General features: G+C 46.5%; 2 protein-coding genes across 3 annotated transcripts; both read right to left on the bottom strand.

Moving 5' to 3' along the window:
* Positions 1-867: 867 nt before the first annotated feature.
* On the bottom strand, positions 868-16,255 carry rif1 (replication timing regulatory factor 1). 2 transcript variants are annotated; one of them, XM_084688368.1, is made up of 36 exons: positions 15,888-16,255; positions 15,179-15,310; positions 14,748-14,826; positions 14,511-14,607; positions 14,249-14,379; positions 14,032-14,126; positions 13,673-13,862; positions 13,450-13,542; positions 13,218-13,356; positions 12,902-13,053; positions 12,695-12,806; positions 12,420-12,596; positions 11,738-11,848; positions 11,178-11,240; positions 10,605-10,708; positions 10,301-10,387; positions 9,978-10,051; positions 9,690-9,870; positions 9,413-9,520; positions 9,124-9,273; positions 8,944-9,046; positions 8,576-8,831; positions 8,437-8,482; positions 8,072-8,274; positions 7,808-7,901; positions 7,578-7,706; positions 7,323-7,465; positions 7,142-7,231; positions 7,005-7,053; positions 3,408-6,842; positions 3,162-3,290; positions 2,819-2,905; positions 2,470-2,585; positions 2,201-2,354; positions 1,962-2,085; positions 868-1,799 (listed from the first exon to the last, which is right to left on the bottom strand). In XM_084688368.1, the coding sequence occupies exons 2-36, from the start codon at positions 15,289-15,291 to the stop codon at positions 1,531-1,533; spliced, it is 7,683 nt and encodes a 2,560-aa protein (XP_084544494.1). In that variant the 5' UTR covers positions 15,292-15,310; positions 15,888-16,255; the 3' UTR covers positions 868-1,530. The 2 variants fall into 2 exon arrangements, with proteins under 2 accessions (XP_084544494.1, XP_084544495.1); XM_084688369.1 differs by having other exon boundaries at positions 15,980-16,255.
* Positions 16,256-16,408: 153 nt separating this feature from the next.
* tnfaip6 (tumor necrosis factor, alpha-induced protein 6) lies at positions 16,409-21,059 on the bottom strand. Its single transcript, XM_084688370.1, has 6 exons — positions 20,840-21,059; positions 19,578-19,715; positions 18,430-18,591; positions 17,153-17,381; positions 16,956-16,996; positions 16,409-16,664 (listed from the first exon to the last, which is right to left on the bottom strand). Exons 1-6 carry the CDS (start codon positions 21,024-21,026, stop codon positions 16,543-16,545), a joined length of 879 nt encoding a protein of 292 aa, XP_084544496.1. The 5' UTR covers positions 21,027-21,059; the 3' UTR covers positions 16,409-16,542.
* Between the last annotated feature and the right edge of the window lie 2,255 nt (positions 21,060-23,314).

Genomic DNA, 23,314 nt, shown 5'->3' with positions numbered 1-23,314 from the left:
AGCTTTCCTTCAGGACGTGCCGTTTCTGAGTCTGTAGCTTTAAATGCTATGAGGAAGAGGCGGGGCTAACTGCCTTGCTTCGTAGTTTGCAACCCATGATGTCTTGAGGAAAAAACAATATCGCGCTGGCAAGGTCGTAGCTCATTTTCTCATTGGTGGACCAAATTCTCTGTGCGGGCAAAGCAGAGAAAGGGGAGGTACCCTTCCTCCTTCTGACGACATAAGGAGAGGATTTTAAAAACCGAGCGTTTCAGATTTCATTTTCTCAAAGGCAGAGAAGAATACCCAGGGCTTGGTTTACACCTATCAACATTTCTAGCCACTGGGGGGATCAAAGGCAGGCTAGTGGAACTCAATGTTCAATAACATCCTAGTGAACATGGGACCTTTAAGACATTTTAAGACCATAAAGATCGAAATTTAAAACCTAGACAACGCATAACCAAAAACATTTAAATCAAAGAAATGTAATCTTTTTAAAGAAATTTTTAAAATATGTATTTCAACGACTGACAACCCAGCCCCCTCGTAATTCGAACCCTGGCTCCGCTTTGGAGGCTACGACTCAATACTTTGTAATAACTTTCTGCGGCCAGCGTTTCAGGAAATGAACGGTAGTAAAACCTTTTTTAGACCTGACAAAATGAAATTTAAGACTACGGATGAAAATCTGGCAGTTAAGACGTTTTAAGGCCTTAAGTTCTGAATTTGACTTTTTAAAACCCCACGGGAACCCTGGAATAGTGCATCCTTTGACTGATAGTTTCAGTAAACACTAGCATGCCAGTACACCATCCTGAGCTGTCTACTGGAGGTGCTTTGAATGTCCTTCAGCTTCAACATAGAAAATAAAGCATAACATGGGAGAAAATGTTATCTTTTATTGACACATTCAGGAATTCCTTAATAAAACTTTGTACTACCATCTTATTTGTGAATGACAGACAAATATAACAGTAAAGACACTTGGATAAAATATAAAATATACAAACTTTCCTACTAAGGTTTCTGTGATAGAGTGAATATGCATGACATTTTTACGTAGGCATTATATTGGTAATGGTGGAATACTAACCGCAAAAGAGGTATATAGGAAACATATGTACACACACACACACACACACAATCATAACTTACCTAAATCATACCTTAAATTCTAGTATCAAAGAACTTGATGCATTCTTATGTCTGTTATACAAATAAGAAAATTGCCATCCCTTTACAAGCACTTGGTAAAAGGTTTCTGGCTCAGCACTCAACCATGAGACAGTCTACAGAGTCACCTACTGTTGCTCCAGGAAGGACCAAAGGGCAAGTGTTAAAAATCCCTCAACCACCAGAGGAGATGAGGAAATAATCAGAAATTACCTTTTCATTAAAATCCATATTCGCGCTCCTGGATCAGCCCAGTCTATATCCACAGTTATAGGCACCTGCCTAATCCTTTACAGGAAAACAAGGGATGGACATCCAGGACCAGGTTAAAAGCTGCACGTCAGGTGTTCAGCTCTCTCCAGCTAGGAGGTTCCCTCAGAGCTGCGCTCCCCTTTGAGTCAGCCTGGTCTGCAGCTGGACCACCACCCTCCTCATCATGCTGCCCAGCTGGTCATGCACATGAAGCAGCTGCTCTGCAGAACACCGGCCCAGCGACTCTGCGGTCATCTGAGCGCCCAGCCCCTCCACCTCAGACAGCAGACCCTGGGTCCTCAGCGGGCCCTCTTGGGCCCCGTCCTGGGGCCTCTTGTGTAGCCGGGGGTTTCCCTGCTCCACTGCCAAGGGCTCGTCCAATAATTCTGTGGCTGTAGAGGGAGACAGGACAACTTAAAAAAACAAAAAACGTTTTTTTACACTGCCAACTACTGATGGAGGCTGGATATGGATTGTTCCAGAACCTGGGTGCCATTTTTTTGAATTATGGAAAAGATTTGACCGCAACAGCGCTTTCGATGGGAGGAACTCACCGAGAGCTTCTCCTGTAGACTTGTCGTCATCTTCCTGGTTGTGAGGAGCATTCATGTCCTCCAGCTCCGAGGTCATCTTCTCCATCTCATCAAAGCTCTTTAGCTCATCACCACGACCTTTACGCTTCAGCAGGAAGTGAGACAAAGAAACTCGCGGATCATTATGTGTTATGCGCCATTATCATCCAAATAAGAAGTTTCGACATCGATGACAAAGAGACCCCAAAAAAGAAGCGTACCTGCTGTTCATGGTAGGTCCTAAGTGCCATCTTAACGTTCATGATTTTGGGAGAACGGATGGGAAGTTTCTTAATCTCACTGGGTGTGAGAGAACTGAGGTCTCCAACGGTTTTGATATTTCGGGCCCGGACAAGTTGTCCAAAACCACGCGGCCTGCAGAAATACACAGGAAATGATTTCAGATAAAAAATATATATATATTTTAAACATGCTGTGGTAATTTGAAATGGAGTCCGTCTGTCTGCTTTTTCAAAGACATGGTCCTCACCACATGTTGGAGGTGATCTGGGGCAGCACAGCCTCCACAGGGGTCGAGCAGCCGACAAGGGCAGGGTAAACACAGTCCTTGGGGATGGCCAGTGGCTCCTGGCCCATCTCTGAAATCTGAATTTGACAAAGGTTCCACCATTACATTATACACCTACAGTCTACATACATCTACAGTCATTCCAGAAATGTACCCGTTTTGTTTTGTAAACTGGGTGGTACATGAACCTTATTGAAGGAATGGTTCCCTTGTTGAGGCCACCCCATTTCTCCTCTGATTATGCATGCCTGACATGTCATGACATCTAGCAGGGTACTTCTGGCTTCCCCCTCTAAGGGTTGTCACATACCAGGCATTTCTTGGAGCTCTTGTATCCAGGGCTTCGAAGGTTGCGAGGGCTGAAGTTCAGTAGGCCCTTTGTAGGAGTCGTGATGTACTGCAACACAAATGGCAGGCTATTTAAGCTGAAAGGGTCACAAGTCAGTGTTCCCAGAAATAAAGCAAGACAAGTTCTTCTGTGTCCCAACACAGTCAGACATCTCCATGACCAGAATTAATGTAAAAAAAACAAAAACAAAATGACAGGCATAACATGACCCATCTAGGCATGGACCTCTGGCATCAACACTTCTTAACCAAGAGAAGCAGTGGATAGTTTATATTGATGATTCAATACAACATGAAGTATATACCTTAGGCTGTGGAATACCGCTGGGGGACTTGGATCTGGGAGAGCTGGTTCGGATGACGGGGCTCCGGCGGTCTATGTCATCTGCCAGCTCCTGGTGCTGGATCGGGTTAGCAAAAGACACTCTTCTAGACTGAAAGCAGAAATGACGGCGCAAAGTCGATGAATGCATGAACAACGTATGGGAGAAAAGTGTCAATGGAACTTTTGATTGACAAGGTATGCCCCGTGACAGACCAAATCGGTTTACCTTGATTACTGGCGAAGGGGTCTCCACCTCCACCAAGGCTCTCTTCTGGCCCTTCTTCAAGATGCTGGTGGAAGGGGAAGCGGAGGGAGACCAGACCCCCCTGGTCTTGCTGCTGGGGCTGTCGCCTACTTCCGGCCTCCCTAGGCCCGCCAGGCCCCTCTGCTTGGCTGGGGAGTCTTGGTGTGCGTCTGTGGTCTGTTCCGGGTGTGGGGCTGCAAGGACATCAGCCAGAGGGGCAACAGAGTCCGCCAAGGCCCCGGCAGGCAGGTCGAGGTCCTGGTTGTCTATCTGAGTTTCTTCTCCAGCTTCGTCTTCGCACCCCATCCCCGAGGCGGGATCTTTCTCCTGGGGAGGAGGTGCATCTCGGTCTGCCTGAGCCTTTCCCCCTCCCTCTACTGCGGTCCTGATGGAGCTACCTTCAGTCTCTGGAAGGCTCTCCTTGATAGACGTGTACTGATCTTGCTCTCCTCCTAAGAGATTCAAACACGTTGCCGGGACTTCCTCCGTTGACGTATTGATGCCAGTACACTGGCGGTCCTCCTCTGATACTTCGGTAGACACACGCTGATCTTCATCCAGGTCGCCCGCCTGTTCATCAGTCACTTGGTCCCCAGCCACGACCCCCACAGGCTGGGGCATGTCTCCAAGCTTCTCCTCTGAAGACTGAGACACCTGGAGACCAAGGCTCGGTTTCTCCCCTGGGTCGCTGGAGGGGGAGGAGTCCGAGGAGATTCCATTGGTCAGCGGAGGGGTGCAGACGGCGTTGGAATCCATAAAGACGTTGTCTTGGAGGACGCTGGAGCCTGAGGAAGGCACGGGGGTGTCCGACCTCCCGGGGTCATCCTCCTGAGATACTCTAGTGTCCAGGATGGACTGGTCTTTTGAGCACTTCTGAGGGGACATGCGGGCAAGCGGATCTTTCACAGTCAAGTCTGCTTCCACGGCAGGTCTCGTCTGTGAGAAATGTTGGGCGTTCTCACTCTCCGTCTTCTCCTGGACAACAACGGGGTCAACAGACTCAGAGAACTCTCCCTCTGTGTGGATCTGGTTGTCAGCCGGGCAGTCCTCTACAGTGTTTTCAGAGACCAGAGGGACTCTTACTTCCACTGCATCTTGAGATCCAGGAAGGTCTTTAGACACCAACACCGCCAAAGATGCTAAAGTAGGTATGATCTCCGGTTCAGCCTTTTGAGAAGATTCAGAGCTATCCATCGCAATCTCGTTATCTGGCGTAGGCCTGTCTGATTCTACGTTAAGTGGTCTTGGAGACTTGCACTTTTTGATTCTCTTCTTCGCCTTCTGGACTCTCTCTCTCGCCTCGGATCCATCCGACTCTGAGGTCTCCACGTTGGACAACAGGGCCTGGGATGCTGTCCGTCTGGTGGAACGGCCCCTACCTAGGGAGGACTCTGGGGTTCCTGCTTCTTCGGTGACTGGAGAGCTCTGAGCCTCCACAGTAAGCGCTGAACTAGCATTCACCTGCTGCTCTGCCAGCTTGAGCCTCCTGGGCTTACAGCCCATTGTCTGCCCATCAGTCCGACTGGAGGGAGTTAGCTGGGAGTCAGTCTGAGGGATTGGTTTTTCTGGTGTGTCACCGACCAAATCTTGGCTCTTGTCAGGTTCAGCTGTGTCATCAGAAACGTCGCTCCTCTCTCTGCCGATACCCAGTACCTGGCTATCGGGCTGAGAGACTGAGGAAGGTGTGCTTGTTTGAAAATCACTCGGACTGGACTTGTCATCTGTACTTTCAATTCCACCAGACTCGTCTTTGACCAGCTCTTCCAATTGGTTGACCAATTTGCTTGTCCTAGTTGCTGTACTCTGTGATTGGCTGTCTGGTTGACTGTCCGGAGTCATTTGCGAGTCACCTTGGCTTAGCTCATCATCCGTGCCACTTTTCCTGGTCGTCTTGGGTTCATCTTTGACCCGCTCTTCTGATTCACTGACCACTTTGCCGCTTCTACCGGCTCTACCTGGTGACTGACTCTCATTCTGAGTGGCAGAACTTGGCGTGACCACTTGGGAATCACCTTGACTGAGCGCAGCTTCCTCTTCCTCCTTTTTACTCTGGCTTATGAGGTCAAATTCCTCAGAGTCGCTGACCATCTTGCTTCTCCGGCTAGTTCTACCCTGAGACTGGCTTTCTGGCTGCGATGGCGTAGCAACTCGTCTCTGGCTGGACCCTTGCTCCTTGGGAGACTTGCCACTCCGTGTGACTCTGCCTTCTTCCTTAGCTACGTTACTCCTTAGAGTTCGCCTGCCCTGAGACTGGCTGTCATTCTCAGAGGCGCTCTGACTAAGTTCTTCCTTTGTAGAACCTCTCTTGCTAGTGCGTTTGTCTTTAACCAGCTCTGAATCACCCACCAATTTGACTCTCTTGCTCAATCTAAGTGATTGGCTATTGGTTTCCGCAGTAGGAGAGGGAGTAACCATCTGTGAATTTGATTGGCTGGACTGGCTCCCGTCCTTGGGTGCTGCTTTCTTCTGTGGTTTGGCGGCTTCCACCACTTCAACAGCCAGCTTGCCGCTCCTACTAGACCTCCCCTGAGATTGGCTGTCAGTCGCAAGGAGTGTTGTACTTTGTGAATCAGTTTGACTCTGTCCTTTCCCCCTTTTCGATTGTTTCTCTTTTTCCTCCACATTGTCTGGGTCCTCCCCTGCCAGCAGTGGCCTGCTCCTGCGTCGTCCAGATCTTCTGAGCTCACCCTGTGACTGCGAGCACGCAGGGTCTTCCACAAGAGCCTCCTCCTGGCTGTCGGCCTCTACGTCCTCCACCACAGGTTCCTTCCTCTCCTCTTCAGCCTGGGTATCCGGAATGACATCTTCCTCATCCTCTGTGGCTTCACTGGGCCGCTTCTCGGTGATCTTCACCTCGGGCTCATTTTTGTTTGGACTAGTTTCATCTTTCTCCTGCTGTGAAGACTGCTGATCAGGGAGAATGTCCCCGGAGGGTTTCAGCCTCTCTTGTTTGGCTTGAGAGGCCTGTGAGTCAGAGCCCGTGTCTGCCAGGGAGGCCTGAGAGAGGGGGGAAGAGGAAGATGGGTCCTGGCTGTTGGAGGTCCTGGCGAGGGGGCCTGTGAATTTGGTCACACTGATGGGACTGGCGGGTTTCCCCTCGGCGTACTTCTCCAGGGTGATGAAGGACTGCCGGCGGCTACTGCTGGACTGTTGAGGGGTGCCTGAGACCACGTCAGGGGAGGTGGAGACGTCGGGGCTGGTGGAGTCTGTGGGCTCTGTAACAGGGTCTTCCACTGGTACATGTCCGTGGGCGTCCTCCATGGAAACATCTGGAGACTCTGGTAGCATCTCAGCCGGACCCTGGTCTTGCTCTGGGCTTGCGGACACATGGTCGTTGGCAGTCAGACTGATGTATTCCTGGGTGTCCTTCGTCAGAAGCTCAGGGACCTCCTCTGCTTCCATGTTCTCCTCTTGAATCTGTATGGAGTTGAATGCAATATGAAAACATGCATTGGAAGAGGCAAGAAAGCTTCCAGATGTTTGCCATGATAAATACAAATGTATGGTAAGAGCACACAATTGAATTATGAATGTTTTTTTGTTTTTTTAATCTTTATCATTATTGGAGTTTGTCATTACCTCTCTGTTGCCCCTATCCTTGGCAGGATCTTCAGCTTGTAGTTTGTCCCTGAAATAGATAATTTCATTATTTAAAAACCTAAACGATTGCCTCAACAAAAGTGCCACATGGCAGACACAGACCCAAACACACTTACATGGACTCTTCCTGGCTCTGAGTGTACTGGCTGAAGGCTGTGGTATCAAGGGAGGCATCCAGGTTATTGTACATTGCAGGAATGTCGACCCTTAAAGAGGACAACACGGCAAATTAATATTGACATGCTGATTAAAAAAAGGATTTCCATTGCAGCAGAGGTGACTTTGTTGACGTCGGACCTTTTCATCCTCTTGACCTCCTTCTGGTGCTCTGTCAGGACTCTCTGCTTGGTCTCAGGGGGGATGAAGACAAAGTCTATGGAGGCCTCCTCCTCCAGAACCTCTCTACGTGGAGGCTTGGGAGACCCAAAGTCCAGCTTTGTCTATTGGGAGAGATTGTTACATTTTTTTTTTAAGATTGTTAATAAATAAAAGGGTTTGAGGGTTCTTTAGTTGCACAGGATCAGAGATCAGCGGCCCAGCAGAAAGGCTTACAGAGACAGGCTTGGAGGTCTTGGGGGTAGGCTCCTTCAGCTCCCCTGCCCTGGCCAAAAGAGAGTCCCTCTTCCCTACTGATGACACCTGAACTCCACTTAATTTGGTCTCCAACTGAGAGCTCTCACTCTAAACAACAACCAGTAAAAAGATTCCATTAGAACACTTTGTAGTAAGGAGAAAAATATATATATATGTAAGCTTACTGTGTGGTACTTAGAAACACTCACCGACTCCTGTTCATTGAGCTCATCTGGTACATCAACTGACTGAAAGCCAGGTAGAATAATGGGGGTATTATGCTTGACCTGGCTCAGGACTGGTCTGTCAACAGATTACACAATATGTACGTCACAACACTTCATTATTGAAACGTTATTCAAAAAAAAAAAAAAAAAAAACAATCTCCTGCAGTAACTTTGAAAACAATTCAACTTTGATTAGCGTGTCATTTTATAATTTGGAGAAGGAAGAAAGAAAAAGGAGATTCTTACTTGAGCAGGTCAGGGTAGGTGAGGACAAGCGTGTTAGCAAAAGTAGCATTCCAGAACTGGGTGACGAGGGAGCGGACATGCTTGCTCCTGTGAGAGAACAGCACACACAGCAGCGGAGCCAGCAGACCCAGCAGGTCGTCGTCGTAGGCCAGGGCTGAGCGAGTCTGTAAGCAGCCCAGCACGTCGCCCAGGAGCTTGTCCAGCTAGGGACAAACACACCCGGTCAGAAACTAACAACTGCTTGGTTCAAACTTGTACAGAATGTTATATCTGGATACTAACACTGGAGTTTAGCTTATCAAATGTTGAGAAGTTTAATTAGGGAAATACAATTCCAGTTTAATTTGGGAGTTTAACACACATACCTTTGTAGATAAGTTTGATGAGAATTTAGGCTCCTCATTTTGGGACCTACATAAGGTAAGAAACAGTTTACAACATCATAATACTATGATCATTTCAAGTCCTATGACGCTAGACTATAACTCAAAAGCCCATCCTTACCCATAAGCCTGTTGGTAGAACAGTGTGAGGGGCTGGGTGAGGGACACGAGGGCTTCATGGACGGCTGTGGCCAGAGCCAAGTTAGTAAAGAGACAAGACAAGATGGAGACCAGAGTGAACCCTGTTCCCTCACTGGCCACCTCAGGGCCCTCCAGGGCAGTGAAGGTCTCCAGGGCCTGGACCAGAAGAGTCTGGAAGGAGAACAGGTTCCCCAAGGCTCGCTTCTTCCTCACCCAGGGCTGGGGGGTGTGGGGAGCTGGGACAGAGGGACCAGAAAACAGCTCATTAGCATTCTGGAGTCACCCAGAGGAAGTATCATTATCAAACCTAAAAACACAATAAATCAACAGATAATAAGTCATAAATACATTTCGTTTTCTGCTGGAACTGTGGTGTGTAGGGAGAGAAGTCCACACTCTCAATGATGACTAGGAGGATGTGTACAACTGCATCCATAGTAGGAGGAGGAGTCTGAAAGAGGCAACCATTTCTAATAAATAAACTGTTACTGAAAGGCAGCTAATACGTAGGAGTCCTACTGCGCTCACCATCGATGTCTTTGAGTCAAGGACGGCAGCCATCTTGTTACAGAGCTCCTCACAGCAGACATTCTCCTCAGCAGTGGCCACTAGGGCAGAGCAGCGAGCGAAAACCGTGTACAGCCGAGACCAGGTGGAAAGCAAAGACTTCTGGGACATCTGGAGGAAGGCAGGGCGTGTCAAAGAAGAAACGCCAATCTAAATATTGGCGTAGGTCTGAGGATTTGATAGCCTTAACACAATAACATCTGGAGCAAAGGGTAGATGTCTCTTATGGCACCATCTTTCAGTGACTGACCTGAGGCAGAGGCTTGCCAGGGAGGAGGTAGGTAATGGGGAACATCAGAGCGGTGTGCACAGCACTGAAGTTGTGCTCCAGCGCATCTCCTTGGTTCACCTCGTTAGTCTGGGGGAGAGACGAGCCACCCAATCAGAACCAAACGCCCCCATCTCTCCCGTTATGCTGCTGATTTCTTTATCTGCCGCAAACTGCTGTTGAAGTGACTGGTAGGTGACAGCACGCTAGTTAAGGCCACGGAGCTTTAAGGATGAAACCATCATCGCCATCATCGTACCTGTGTGATGGTGTCGGTTAAGGGGTTCACCACCACACTCCACATCCTCCACAGCTGCTCCTTGTGGTCCAGAGCACATGCAGTGCGCCCCATGGCGCCCAGGACCGCCTCCCCAAACGCCAGAGGGGACGTGGGGCCAGACAGGCCACAGCCCACCAAGGTCTCAAGGCACAGGAAGAACCTAGAGGCATATAAAGAACAGCTGATGGAACACTGGGAGGAGCCGACTTTGGATTTGTTTCCAGATAAACGGACAGTTGAAAACACGTTTCCGAGCGGGTCCCCCACCTCTCCTCCTCCACGAAGGCTGGGACCAGGCTGTTGGTGAAGAGCAGCTGGATCAGGAACAGAGCCGGGGTTCCCTAGGGTCACAGCAGGACACCAGTCAACATACCCACCCTCTCGAGACCAGAGCACAGAGAACACACACACAAAAGGCTCAGAGGGATTGAACTTCCAAATAACACATCCGTCAGGCAACCTTGGACCAAGCTCCAGTGCAAAAGGCCGCCAGCTGACCCATGGCCCCCGTCCAGCTGAGCTTGTGCACGTCCAAGAATACAGGACATCATTGACCGTAGCGGCCAAGAGCAGGCGATTGAGAAACTCACATTCAGCACATCCATCTTGCCAACTTGGTAGGAGGCAGACCCAAGGACTCTCTGAGGAATGCCCCTCACTGTAGTTTCCAGAAGAGCCTGAGAGTACAGTGAAAGCAGCATGAGTCACGACCTGGCAGCGTCTGAACCACCTCATTTTTAAAAGCTCAAGCGATACGAGCTGTGTAAAGTGTAGAGTTTTGTAACACTGGGCCAGACAGGATGGAGTTAACTTGCAGCATGGAACATTAGAGAGAGTTTGCGGAGCAGACGTGGAATGGAGGCAAGTCTGGAGGAGGGGAGAGGGAGGTCTCACCAACACGCGCTGGGCCGGCAGGGCTTCTGAGGTGACGATGCTCTGGAGAGCCTGGAGAAGCAGTGTGAGCACCTCGCAGCCATGACGATCTTTCTTGTGGCCAGCTGTTCAAAGGGATTTGACCAAAACGTCAAATATTCGGGTTCATACAACTTCATACACAATTAGAAAATATGTCTAGTTTTTCCATTTACGGTTTAATAAAACATTTTACACAATCAGGGGATTTGGATTTTGGAGATGGTCATCATTGGGGGACAGCCCCTCAGATTAATCTCCTCGTCACAGCAGGCCAGACCCTCAAGTCTTTCTGCTCAGACTTAAACTGATGATAGTGGGACTGGGTCTAGATCTGTGGGGGGGGAATAGGGTCTCACTTTCACCCCCCAGGACAGGAGGCAGACCCAGCCATGGTGCTCTTTGTGGTGCTGCTAGGCAGACCCATGTCTTCAAGAGCCTGCCCTGTAGGACAGCCTACCACAATACATGGATCAACACTGATATGAATGTTGCATGAAGGGTCATTTTTCTTGCATCCTAGGGCACCTTCAGGCAGCACTCTTGGCATCTTACCAGCGTCTATGGTTGAGTTGACGTAACTGACGAGGTGCTTCCAGAGGAGGTTGAGTAGGGCATCTGGAAGGAGTGAACAGAGAGAAAACATGACTCATTCCCAATAAAAAAAAAAAGAGCACACCGAAGAACCCTTCCTGTGAGTTTGCACACACGCACACACACACCACAAATCAAAGTACTTTCCCCCCTCCCTCAACCCCCAAGCAACTCTCGGAGTCTGTTTCGAATCCACGGATCCTTTCCACCCCCCCTTCCACAACATCCGACCAGGAGACCAAAACCGACCCCACAAGTCGCCCTTTATGACGCAGCGAGCGAGCAGCCAAGCCTTGTTCGGCCTCCCCCCTGCTGCAGCCTGTCTTAGGAAACCTCAGGCCAAGCCTCATACCCCAGCAACGCTCCTGGAGGAACACCAGCTCAGTGAATGAACCCATCTCACTAACTGGAAGGCAGAACTAGAAAAGGCAGCTGGCCCTGTGGTTTTTCAGTAAGGCGTTGCGAAACCCAGAGCTCCTGGCTGCTGAAGAGATGCGTGTGCGTGCTGCAGTAGCAGATACCTGGAGCGTTTTTGCCGATGGTGATGAATCCGTCTCGTACCAATGAGGTGAGCAGCAAGGCATGTTTGGTGAAAGACGACGGGCTGGAAAGGAGGGTGTGGCTCAAAGGTTCTGAAAGCCAATCACAAGAAGCCAATCAATCAAAGCCATCAAATTGAAGGATCATTTCCAGAAAATGTTCATTCCGATGAGTAGCACAATATTTTTACTAATTCATAGACTTTGTACTATTTGTACTAGCTGTATTGATTCACATAGATTACAGAGGGAATTTGTGGAGTACAGGTCATCTTGTCCTTAGTGTGATCGATATATCAGTTTGTTGTAAAAGATCATGTATGCGCCATCCAGAGCCTGGCACCCAAGGTATAGAGGTATTTGGGGCCCCTGGCTGGAAGAGGTCTACTGATGGGTTGAGCCTGACTGATATGATAATCTTGTCTGTGGTTGTGAGTATGCCTCATTTTGTGAAGTACATATTGATTGTATTTCATTTGTTATCTTTAAGTTCCCTATAAAACTAGATCTTCTGACCGTCACACTTCAGAGACTTGGCAAAAGACCCCATCAGTGTCTTTGAATCTATTTGCAATTCTTGAGTCACTGTTTTGGAGCTGGACAACATTTTCTTCCACGTCAGCTTGGCTGACCAAACATGAGGATTCAGCAGTGAGTCACGCACCCAAGCCGAGCACGAGCTTGTTCCTGGCAGCGGCGGCGGTGACCTCTGGCCCCAGGAAGCAGTGGAGCAGCATCTCCAGGCCCAGGAGCTGGATGGAGGGATAGGCCTGCACAGGGTGGATACTGCTATTCAGATTCATACGAGGTGTGACTGCAGGGCTGCCAAAGCCTGGGGTGCCTGGAGGTGGAGGAGGGAATGTGACCAGACATTAGAAAACAGCCGGTGGCAGTTCTGGTAGACCCCTGGTAGTGGAGCGCTGAGTGAGAGGACAGTACCTGCTTTGGGGGTAGATGTTCCCACAACTCCACTGTGACTGGAGCTACGGGCTGGAGTGGCTGGGGAGGGAGTGTCCAGGCCGAGGGTACACTGTAGGAGGGGCACACCCACCTGCAACGACACCATTTCAGACATGGATGGAGTTTAAGCGCTTTCGTCACCTGTGAATCTGTTTTTCACCCCTCCACAATCCTCACACTTCTTACCTGTTCAAAGTTGGCAGCCATGTTGGGCCCCAGCTTGACCAGCAGGTACCACCAGACCTCCAGCTTGGTAAGCAGCAGGGCCTCCGTCCTGACCTGGATGGAGCTGAGAGGCTGCATCAGCAGCTTTAGGCGCTTTGCACTGGAGAGAATGTCTACAAGGAGAAACAGTCTGTAAGCGCACAGGAGAGGATCTTTACAGGGATAAAACAGTCTGTAAGCGCACTGGAGAGGATGTCATAGAAATAGTTTGAAACGACACTGGACTGGATGGGAAACACACAAAGCAATAAACAAAGGAATGTTTTGGAATAGTCACCTGGATTGAGGGCAAAGTTGTCTATGAGGCTCTTCCAGGCGATGAAGGCAATCTTCTTGACGTTGGGGGAGGAGCTACGGAAGCCCAGTTCCTCCAGGTGGAGCAGGGAGTTGATGAACGGCCCTCCTCTGTGGAGCAGCTGTGTGAGTAAACACAAAGTATTGCTATAGCGCGACCTCTTCCACTTCAGACGGACTCTTGATGATGCTCGTCATCAGCGCGTACGCCATACCTTGCCCAGGAGCCTCACAAACAGAGGCCACAGTTTCAGCACGTTGGTCTCGTTCTTGGAGGAGAAGAGTTTCTGGAGCTCAGGGATGAGTTTCTGTGGCAGTGTACAGACTGAGATGAGGACAAGCTTCACAAGCAAAAGAGCAATTTGCAGGCCATCTTGCAGCCGTTTGAACACTCCTCACGCACGCAGGCAAACAGGAGACACAGGATCTGAAACTCACAGTGGACATCATGGGCTCGATGATAGCTGCCACCTCCTGCTGCTTTGCCAGTAGCAGGGGCATGCCCATCTCCAGGGCAACTGCTGCACGGAGCCTCACCTTGGAGGCTGAGTGGACCACCAGCGGGATGACCAGTCGAGCCCACCGCTCTGCACCCTCCCCCATCTGGACTGGAGCCTGCTCCAGTAACCTACACACACAGACGCTCGCGAGTGGGTTGGTGTCGGGAACGAGCAGTACATTGAACATTAAACGCAACAACAGATGTAAAACACATATCCCCTCTTGAGCAAAAAGTCATTTTTAGTCAGGACCATAACATATGAGTCATTAGGTTTGGCAGTTTTAGGTTTGTTTACCTTATTACAACATTTAGTGCCTCGTGTTCCATGACGATAGACTGGATGTCCTCTCGGGTCCGTACACTCTCAAGGGTCTCCAGCACCTCTGGCACCTGACCACAACAAAAACAGACGAGTCGACTTTTAAGATGTGGAAAACATCCCCTTAAATCGCTTTAGAAACACTTCCACAAACACCAGCAAAAGCACGAGTCTTGAAAGTCTGTCCACCCACCCTTTTAGCAACCACCTCGGGAGGAAAGTTCTGTTTGGAGATGACCCATAGTGCCCGAGTACATGTGTTCTTTTCTGTGGACTTCACCACCAGGGAAGAAAGTGCTGACAGGAGCTCCTCTGCAAAGCTTGCTGATAGTCCAAAAGAATGATAAACATTACAGATACGTGGACAGCAAGCGATAGGAGTCAGCACTAAACAGATGGGTTACGATAGGAATGAAATTAACGTTCAAAAAACATGCCCTAACCCTAGCACCTACCTGGGATGGTTGACACGACATGACTGTGGAACACACAGAAGCCCAGGGCCTGCAAAGCAGCCTGGCTCAGCTCCACATTCTGACTGGCTATGTGGGTCTAGAATAAGAACAATAAAACCCACATGATCACATGGACTTTATATAAAGAATGAACAGGATTCAAAAGCAGTCAAAAGGCTGACAGCATTAGCTGCATGCCTTGTGATGTGTGAAGTACACCATGAAGTAGAGACTCACCTGTAATGTTTTGCCCAAGCGTGAAAAGTGCTTTACGACTGCGGGAAGGAACTGACGTCCCTCTTCGCCATTGATGCGGCTGCAGAGGAAAAACAAGAGAGCATTTGAAACATAAGCGGCAAACAGCAACAGCATAAAAGTAGAAACTGACCGTCCACCCAGGCAGTTCTGTGAAATAAATTAATGTACATTTACAGTTAGTCATTTGGCAGACACTCTTATCCATAGCACCTTACAGGGACATTCTCCCCGAGGCAAGTAGGGTGAAGTGCTTTGCCCAAGGACACAAAGTCATTTGGCATGGCCAGGAATCGAACCAGCAACCTTCTGATTAATAGCCCGACTCCCTAACCGCTCAGCCATCTGACCACATATATTTGACAGCATACCAATGTCCAAATACCATCATCTCTTTCCAGGAGCGTACTTACTTGGCGATGGTGAGGTAGGCATCTGTCTGCTCCGACTGTCCAACATTGCTGTCCTCCAAGGACTCCAAAAGGGGGAGGAGGCTCGAGCTGGTCTGGGGTACTGTAGCCATCATCCTTGCTCACCTCCGTTCACTAAAGGCAGGTGGGTAGAAGAGGGAGAAGGGGGATTGCAATGAACCTACAAACCACAGCAGATGTCCATTCATATAAACAGCAAGTGACATGATGGGTACCTTGTATTTAACAAGCAACAAAATTCGACTTCCATAACTTGATTTGAGTAGTTGGCTGGCCTTCTAGCTCAAAGAAAATGTTTACCACGCACCAACTTGGGGTACGTAATTGGTACGTGGCAAAACGTTGTGTGAATAGAAGACCAAATAGCTGTCTGGCGTGTAATCTCACACACTTAAGCCTGATCCGATACATGGAATACCCCCCAAAAAACCTTATGATTGGCTACTGCTCCTGCGAGCTAGAGCTAGTTAGCTTAGGTGGCAATCATGCAGTCACTTGACCATATACTGGGGTGACGATATGGCTCATGGTCGTAACCACGTTTTTCCACACAATGCTAAAAATATTTCATTTCATAATAGCTTTATTTAGCGAGCTAGTTAGATAGCTAGCAGGTTGGCTGCTGCTTGTCTTGTCAGTCACTCCCTTCCCTCGCGCGAAAATAAAAACAAAGCAAGCCAAACTTCCTTACCTCGGCACTCGTGCAGAAGGCCAGATGCATACAGACAATGAAATCATGAACACCGGTAATATACTAGCAATACACACTAGCAACAGCCAGACCTGTTAAAGAAGAAACCGATTATATTATGTTTCTTTTCCTCCGGTTTGTGATAGCCCTCCTCTACAAGTTGTCCGCGCGTAGACACTAGACACTGTGGTGCTGGCGCGAAACTACCACGCTGATCACCTATGACCTGACGTAGTGGGACCGCCCCGTTAAGTCGAACGACGTGCATTACCCGTACAAAATCATTTTGTTCCCTTTACATTTAAACATCAATCAATATAATATATAAATATATGCTATTCCATGACAAAATCGGCCTAATTATTGTTCAAAATGTGCATCGATATTTTTTTTACGTAGGCTATTGCACTGTGCAGCATTCCTACACAATACGTAGTCCTATGATTTCCCAAGAAAATGTCAAGGACACTTCAGCAACCAGGACAAACGGGTTGACATCAAACACAAAGTTACACAAAGCACATGATTATGGTGTATTTAATGTTATGGATTTAATACAGAATTATTTATGTATTTTATGAACTTGAAATACTCATTAATTACATGGCTAAAGACTACAACAACATACAGTACATTGACTCCAATATGTCATTGGTCAAGTGTAATTATCAGTGTCGCTCTCCAAGAGCATAGATGCGTTAAAGGTTGTGTACTGGAGCTGGAAGCCTCCTGCAGTCACAGAAGCATCAGAGAGAAACTTCAGTGTCATGACGTTTCCTGTTGGCATAGAAACAAGATTTAGGGTACAGGCTTATTCGTACATAAAACAGGTTAAACCTATAATTGAGCTATTGTACAGAAATAATTTATTCCAAAGTTTGTGGAATATAGCTTGAGATATTGACATAGTTTACAATACACCCAATAATAACAAGAGCCCAGAATAGGTGCAAGCCTTCCTGTTAAATCAATCAACAGCTTTTTTAACAATTACATTTGCCAGGCAAGCCCTGTGTGGCAATCCAATGTGAACTGGATTCATAAAGTATTAACATGATGATGCCATACCTGTGCTAATTATGTCGTCTGGTAAATAATCACCACAGAACCTATAAAATAGGAACATACTGAGTTGATTATAAAGGGCAAGAGCAACATGAGAGCTAAGTAGGCTCTCCATAGACACTAGAATAACTGATGTTGAACACTGGTGGCCACTGAGAGGGCAAAGTCACAACCAGGAGAAACTAAACTATGCCACACACCTTCCGGCAAAGCCAGAGATGTCATCATAGCTGTCAAAGATCTCCAGGGAGTCTGCCAGGCAGGACATGTCATCCTCTATGTCAAACTCCAGGAAGTGGAGGCGGATTCTCTGGCCGTATCGCACACGAATGTGCCAGTAGCAGATCTGCTCATCCTGATATTCGTTAGGGTAACCAGGGGACTGTATGATCTTCTGATGATCTGTCAGAACCCCACCACACTCCTTTGCTGTGTGACAGAGAGTGTGGAGGTGAGGGGGGGGATGTGGGAAGAGATCAGGAAGGGAGACCATAAAAAAGTTATTAGTATTATGAATATTAAAAACCAAACCGTCTCTTCTGTCAAGTTTTCCTTTACAATTTATGAATCAACTTAGCCCACTGCTATGTAATGGACACCTCTTTGTACACCTCTTTGTAAACTTTGTTTTATCTTGCATGAGAACACAGTATACAATTCATAAGGGAAAAAGAGAATATATTGTCCTTTAAAGGATGAAAATCAACAACACGTGTGGACTAAAGAAAATGTAATGAAGAACGTACTGTCCACGAGACTGGTATTCGCGAAACCATATTTAATTGGGGACTGCTGGAATTTTTCCATGCACAATCCCTAAAATTACAACATTCAAAATGTAAGTAGTGTGTGCTAGTGTGGGGGGAAACAAGAATCCAATAAACTGCCTTATGTGCTGTCAAGCTTGTGTGTTAATCATAAAAACCATCCATTTGAAGTGAGGTCATTCCAACTCTGTCTTGCTTGCTGAAAAAGAAGTATCAGTTGAGAGCTTATTGTGAAACTTTACCATACCTCTAAATATTTTCAAATATACAGACAGGGAAGGGAATGTAAATATTCTTGTATCTTGTGTCTAGCTTGAAGTGTAATCCTAATGTTAGTATCTTTTGGCCATGGTCTTTAGTGGCTCACTGACAACTCAAAGGAATTTGGGCTTTGGTCTGTCTGCATAGCTGGGGAATTACAGTATTCAGACTGGTAGAACTCTTTCTCATAGGTCTGCCTGTTTCTTAGTTATTTGCTTCCCGTCATCTTTCTAAATGGCTGGATACTGCAGCCCACAAGCCTCTACACAAGGTGGAATAGATGAATATAATGGAACCACACAAACTCCATTCTGACCGCCGGGTGCCCTGACCTCACCCTCCGTAATGTCAACATACACTCATTCATATCTCATGGAGACTCACGGTCAATTAAATCCACACCCAGCATTGACCAAACTCAACCATCATTTGTCATGCTCTTTACTCACAGTCTGGGTTGTAACAATACACGTCCCACCTCTCACTCTTGTTCAGCCTGTAGCCATAGTCAACAATTCCAACTTTCCCGAAGCCACAATTGGCGCCAGCTTTGACAATGGGATAGCCAACACGTCCTTTATCAAACCATCCTGCGGCACATACGTGAAAGCCTAATAAGGGAAAGAAAGAAAGAAAGAGTTAAGCATGGGATGACTTCAAATGTATCGATAACCATGTAATTAGTATCATTTAGTATCATTTACATTGAGAGATTTTGTCATTCCACGTTATTTGGATTAGCTGAGCAAATGTAAAAACGTTCTTAACTTCCCTTCACAAAAAAATACAAAATAAAACATTTTGGAAACGTCTGACCAATGTGCTCCTTCAGTGACTCTTAATGTGGGTGTGGGTTTTGGGCTTTGGGGGCAGGGAGCAACTTATAGCTACATAATGGACTCCCATCTGATTGTAGTAACAATCAGTGAACCACAGACAGGAAAGGAAGAGCAGATAAAGACAGACCTCCAAGAAACTCTGCCCAGGGGTTAAAGCTTTTATCACAGAGACAGTGGGGTGCTCAGCGCTAGAACTAAGGCCTGTTTTCAATCTGTCTTGCATGGAAACAGTAAGTATTTCCTAGCAAGGTAGGTGTTGTCAGGTCTTCACAAAACTGGTGAACCAGACTATTCAGTGTTAACAATACCAAGGAGAACAATCTGGCAGTCGCATGTCTCTTGTTGCATTTCACATTTTATCTTTCTTCGTCAACAATTTGATTTACATTTTTACTCACAATTGACATGAGCGCGATGCAACTGTTTTCTTTTCCCCCCAAACATGACTCACACTGTGGCAGTCCTTTCCTTTCCAAACCATCACCAGAACCGTACACGTGGGACAAAGAAGGAAGGTAGACAAGCACCCTTCCCTGCCATTGCTGGACCACATGGTGGCCCAGTATAGGCTGTGTTGTTTGAGATGTCATCAATAAAAGGGTAAAAACTCAAGTGTTTTACTTATATTTAAAGCCTGTATCTGACAGAGAGCTATTGGTAGAATTATGCACACTGTGTGTATGTGTGTTTGTCTAGAGGTGTGTGTGTCTGTTTGCCTGCTTGTGTGGCTGTGTGTTGAGTCTGAGTGTGTTACATACCTATTTGGCGTGCAGCTTCCAGTTGCTCATAAGTGGCCAGTTTTCCTCCTTCATACTTGCACACAGCCTTGGCCTCCATGTAAGTCAGTTGATATCTCCCTTTGCGTGATTCCCTGTGGTAGACCCCAGCTGCTTGCTCTGTCCGGTAAAAAAAACAAAAAAACAATGTCCGTCAACAGTGCTATCAGCATCAAAGAGGCAGAAAGAGGAGATAATCTCCCAGTGCCTGTGCAGTGTCCCTCTGCTTCAACCACAAATAGACGTATCCAGGCGACAGGAAACAGGTTAGAGGGATTCTGTTTTACAAGAAGAGAGAGGAGAACTGAGAGAAGAACTTGCTGAGAAGAACACACGAACAAACTGGAATACAGGCTGAAGAGCTTAACCTAAAGTGAATTAAAACACTTATAGGAGATGACTATCAGTTCTTAGTTCTTCCCGCCTCCCGGCCTTTTTCCCTAGTGCTCTTGGTTGGTCCTGTTTTGATATCACAAATGCATGACTCTACAACAGGACTAAAGAGTCCACTACAAATGACCCCCTGATATACTACACGATATAAGGGGAAAGAGTCGTGTGATGCAGTTCTGTAAACATGCAGTTTATATGTGCCAGATGTGCTGATGAGCTAGCCTGACTCATTCATTCTGTCAGAAGCAACATATAATGGATGTGGACTGTCAGATACAACGGTGACAAAACAACTTAGTCTAAATGGAACGTGTCAGGCCAATGTCCAATGTAAATTACATTCAACTAGGTCCATGACAATTCGAATCATATTGATTATATTTCAACAAAGACAAAAACAAAACAAAAGAACAAAGAATGAGTTTGCAGAAGTAGTTAACTCATTGCTGTCGTATATGTGTGTGTGGGTTTATGTCTTCCAGACAAAATGAAGTCATTTCCCAGTGTTTACACGACAGTCTCAAGCAGAGCTCGGTCTATAAATGTGTCTCCTACTGTGTGTACCCTACTCCACTCTCACACACATTCTCTCTCTCTTTCTCGCTCTCACACACACACACACACACACACAAACACACCAAGAATGCTTTGAACAAATGTTTTTTTTTTACAGAAAAGCTTTTTGCTCATGACTTGTTTAAATTCTTCTTTTAACAATCAAGAAACACCAGCACTGAATGTGTTCTTTGATACACCCTACTTATTCATTAATTCCACAACCACTTCAACTAATTGTAGCCTACCTGTAAGTTAAGAAAACATGATCAAATCGGCAAACCTCATAGCCTTACCAAGCCAAATAGAGTTATGAAAAATCCCATTCCTGAAACCCCAGGCTTGTGCCTCCTTCATGAGGAAACCAGTGATCCAGACTACAGCGAAGATGCGCATCCTTCCGTTGAGTCGTTCCCTTTGCGCGGGGCAGCTTAGATTCTGCGTTCTTGCTAGATGCCACCGCGCGCTGTGCTTACTGCTCATTTGGCGACTGGCCTTAAATAGTTAGCTGCTGCCCTTCACCGCGCTCTCTCAACTGCGTCAAGTCAGCGACGTTGCTTGCTCAACCCTGGAAATTACCATTAGGGACCTGATTTGGTGTTCGAAAGAGTAAACATGTGTACCATGTGTGCATGTCCACCCCTAAATGATGAGATATGAACCTGCGCTAATCATGGCAGAGGCCATGTCTGATAGTTAAGTTAAAGCCTTGAGTTGATATAGCCTGGACACTCTGTATCCTGTATCTCTACAGTATGTTCGATCAAAGAGTAGCCTAGCCTATTGTGTTGTTCAAACTCAAATTAAAGTATTATTTAAAGGAATGTCATGTATCCTATTGGCTGTGGAAACTTCAGTGTGAAGTTTAAGTATAAGAATAAGTAAATATTTGTATTATATATAATTTATATTTAAATATATTTATTATATTTGTAAATATCTGATGAAGGCAAACATGTGAGTTTGACATGTTTTCATATGGTAAACTCACATCTGAAAGCAATAAGGAGCTGTTTCAACCAATGTGCTAGTACTTTTTGCTGGTGTTAAAAAGGGATTGAATACACCGGGTGTATGACAGAAAAAAGTGACCTGTAGTATGTAGGTCACTTTGATGGCAAAGCCTGTGTAATATCTGTGATCCCTGTGGTCACACTTCAGTGAGCATATTTTTGTTTAACCTCAAGTAATAAAGGTGGGTACAGATCAGATGAAAATTGTTCTGAAATGGTTTCATGACAGACAGGAAATTAGGTAGACCTTCTTAATTCCCGAAACTCTGTCAGTTGCACCCAGCGATGTATATTTTGGCTCATAAACATTTACACACATAGACATTTAGACTTTTCTTGTCATGGCTATTCATCTCATTTCCTAGTGTTTGAAACAGTTGAACTATAATTAGTTGCAGCTTTGACTTAATATTAGAACGTATCATATTCATATTTTATAAAATATATAATATTTATTATAATAAACTATGACAATGCTGTATAATCAATGCTTTTGACATTGTCCATATTTATGGTACTGTGAGTATGTCTCAATGTCTCTGAGTAAAAAAAGACATAACCAATCAATCAATCAATCAGAAAAGCTGCCTCAGTGTTGCTCACAGTCAGAACCATCTTGTGTACATTAGTACACAACATGTATATTATTAGGACTGCATGAAAACAGTGTTTGAAGCTAAGAGCAATATAAACCACTGTTTGAGACTGATAAAGTCTGAATCGTTTGATAAAAAAAAAAAAAAGTATCTTCTAGATCAACATGAGCATCCCACACAGGCAGTGAATGAGGGCAGCTGTTTTGAATATATTGTAGTGTAATTACATCCTCCCACATATGTCAAACACGTTCCTGGGTTGTATCCATGTCATTGTCCAGAGTCTTTGTAGGCCTGTGTGGTGTGTTGCTCACTTACTACACATTCAACACACAGGGGAGAGGGATAAGGGCGTCTTTGTTCTGGTGTGTTTTTTTACTATTTTTACTGAGTTGCCCACTCCATGACTTAACATCCTGCCATGCGCCAATCTGGAGGTGGTGCTCAGCGTTAACACACACGTGGCATATACTCACAGGCATGAATTCACACACACACCCTCACATACAGTATATATACACACTACATGCACATACATACACATTCACACACACACACACACACCGCTAAGGCAAGGCCACATATGGCAGCAAGACAGTGAGCCTAATCACACTTTCTTTCCATTCCCTCCCTTAACCTTGTAGGAGGGCCCCTCTTGTTTGCCACCCGCTCTCAGCTCATGCTGAAAGAAGAGAGAGACTCATCCTCCTGCAAGGGCGTTCAAGGGAGTTACCGGGAAGCCTGCTCATTTTATTGTTTCGACCGACGAGAGCCAAAAGTATTTAAAGATGACACAAAGCACTCAATTTCCATTGATTTATTTAGTGTTATGTCATCTCTAAGCCACTATTATTCTCTCACATACTTTTCCATCAGTAGATGGCGACATGAGACAAGAACAGGTCGTGAGACAACAGTTTGTGGTCTTGAAAGGTTCACAGATGAGATAACGTCTACTGACCAACAGGGGGTGCTACATGATGGATAACTGCCCATCGTATGTTGTTTGACCATCTTGCAATGTAATATAGGCCTACCCTCATGCAAAAACGAGTCTGCCATTTTTAACATTGCATTGAAATTTGCTGCTCAACAGAATTACAATGGACAGTTTGCTGATATCTCCTGATCAAAATAGTATTCCGCGTTAAAAGCTGCTTAA

Source organism: Hypomesus nipponensis, chromosome 23 (genome assembly GCF_054491055.1).
Source record: "Hypomesus nipponensis isolate SF chromosome 23, ASM5449105v1, whole genome shotgun sequence".
NCBI lineage: Eukaryota > Metazoa > Chordata > Actinopteri > Osmeriformes > Osmeridae > Hypomesus > Hypomesus nipponensis.
This window is presented reverse-complemented; position numbering and strand designations above follow the sequence as displayed.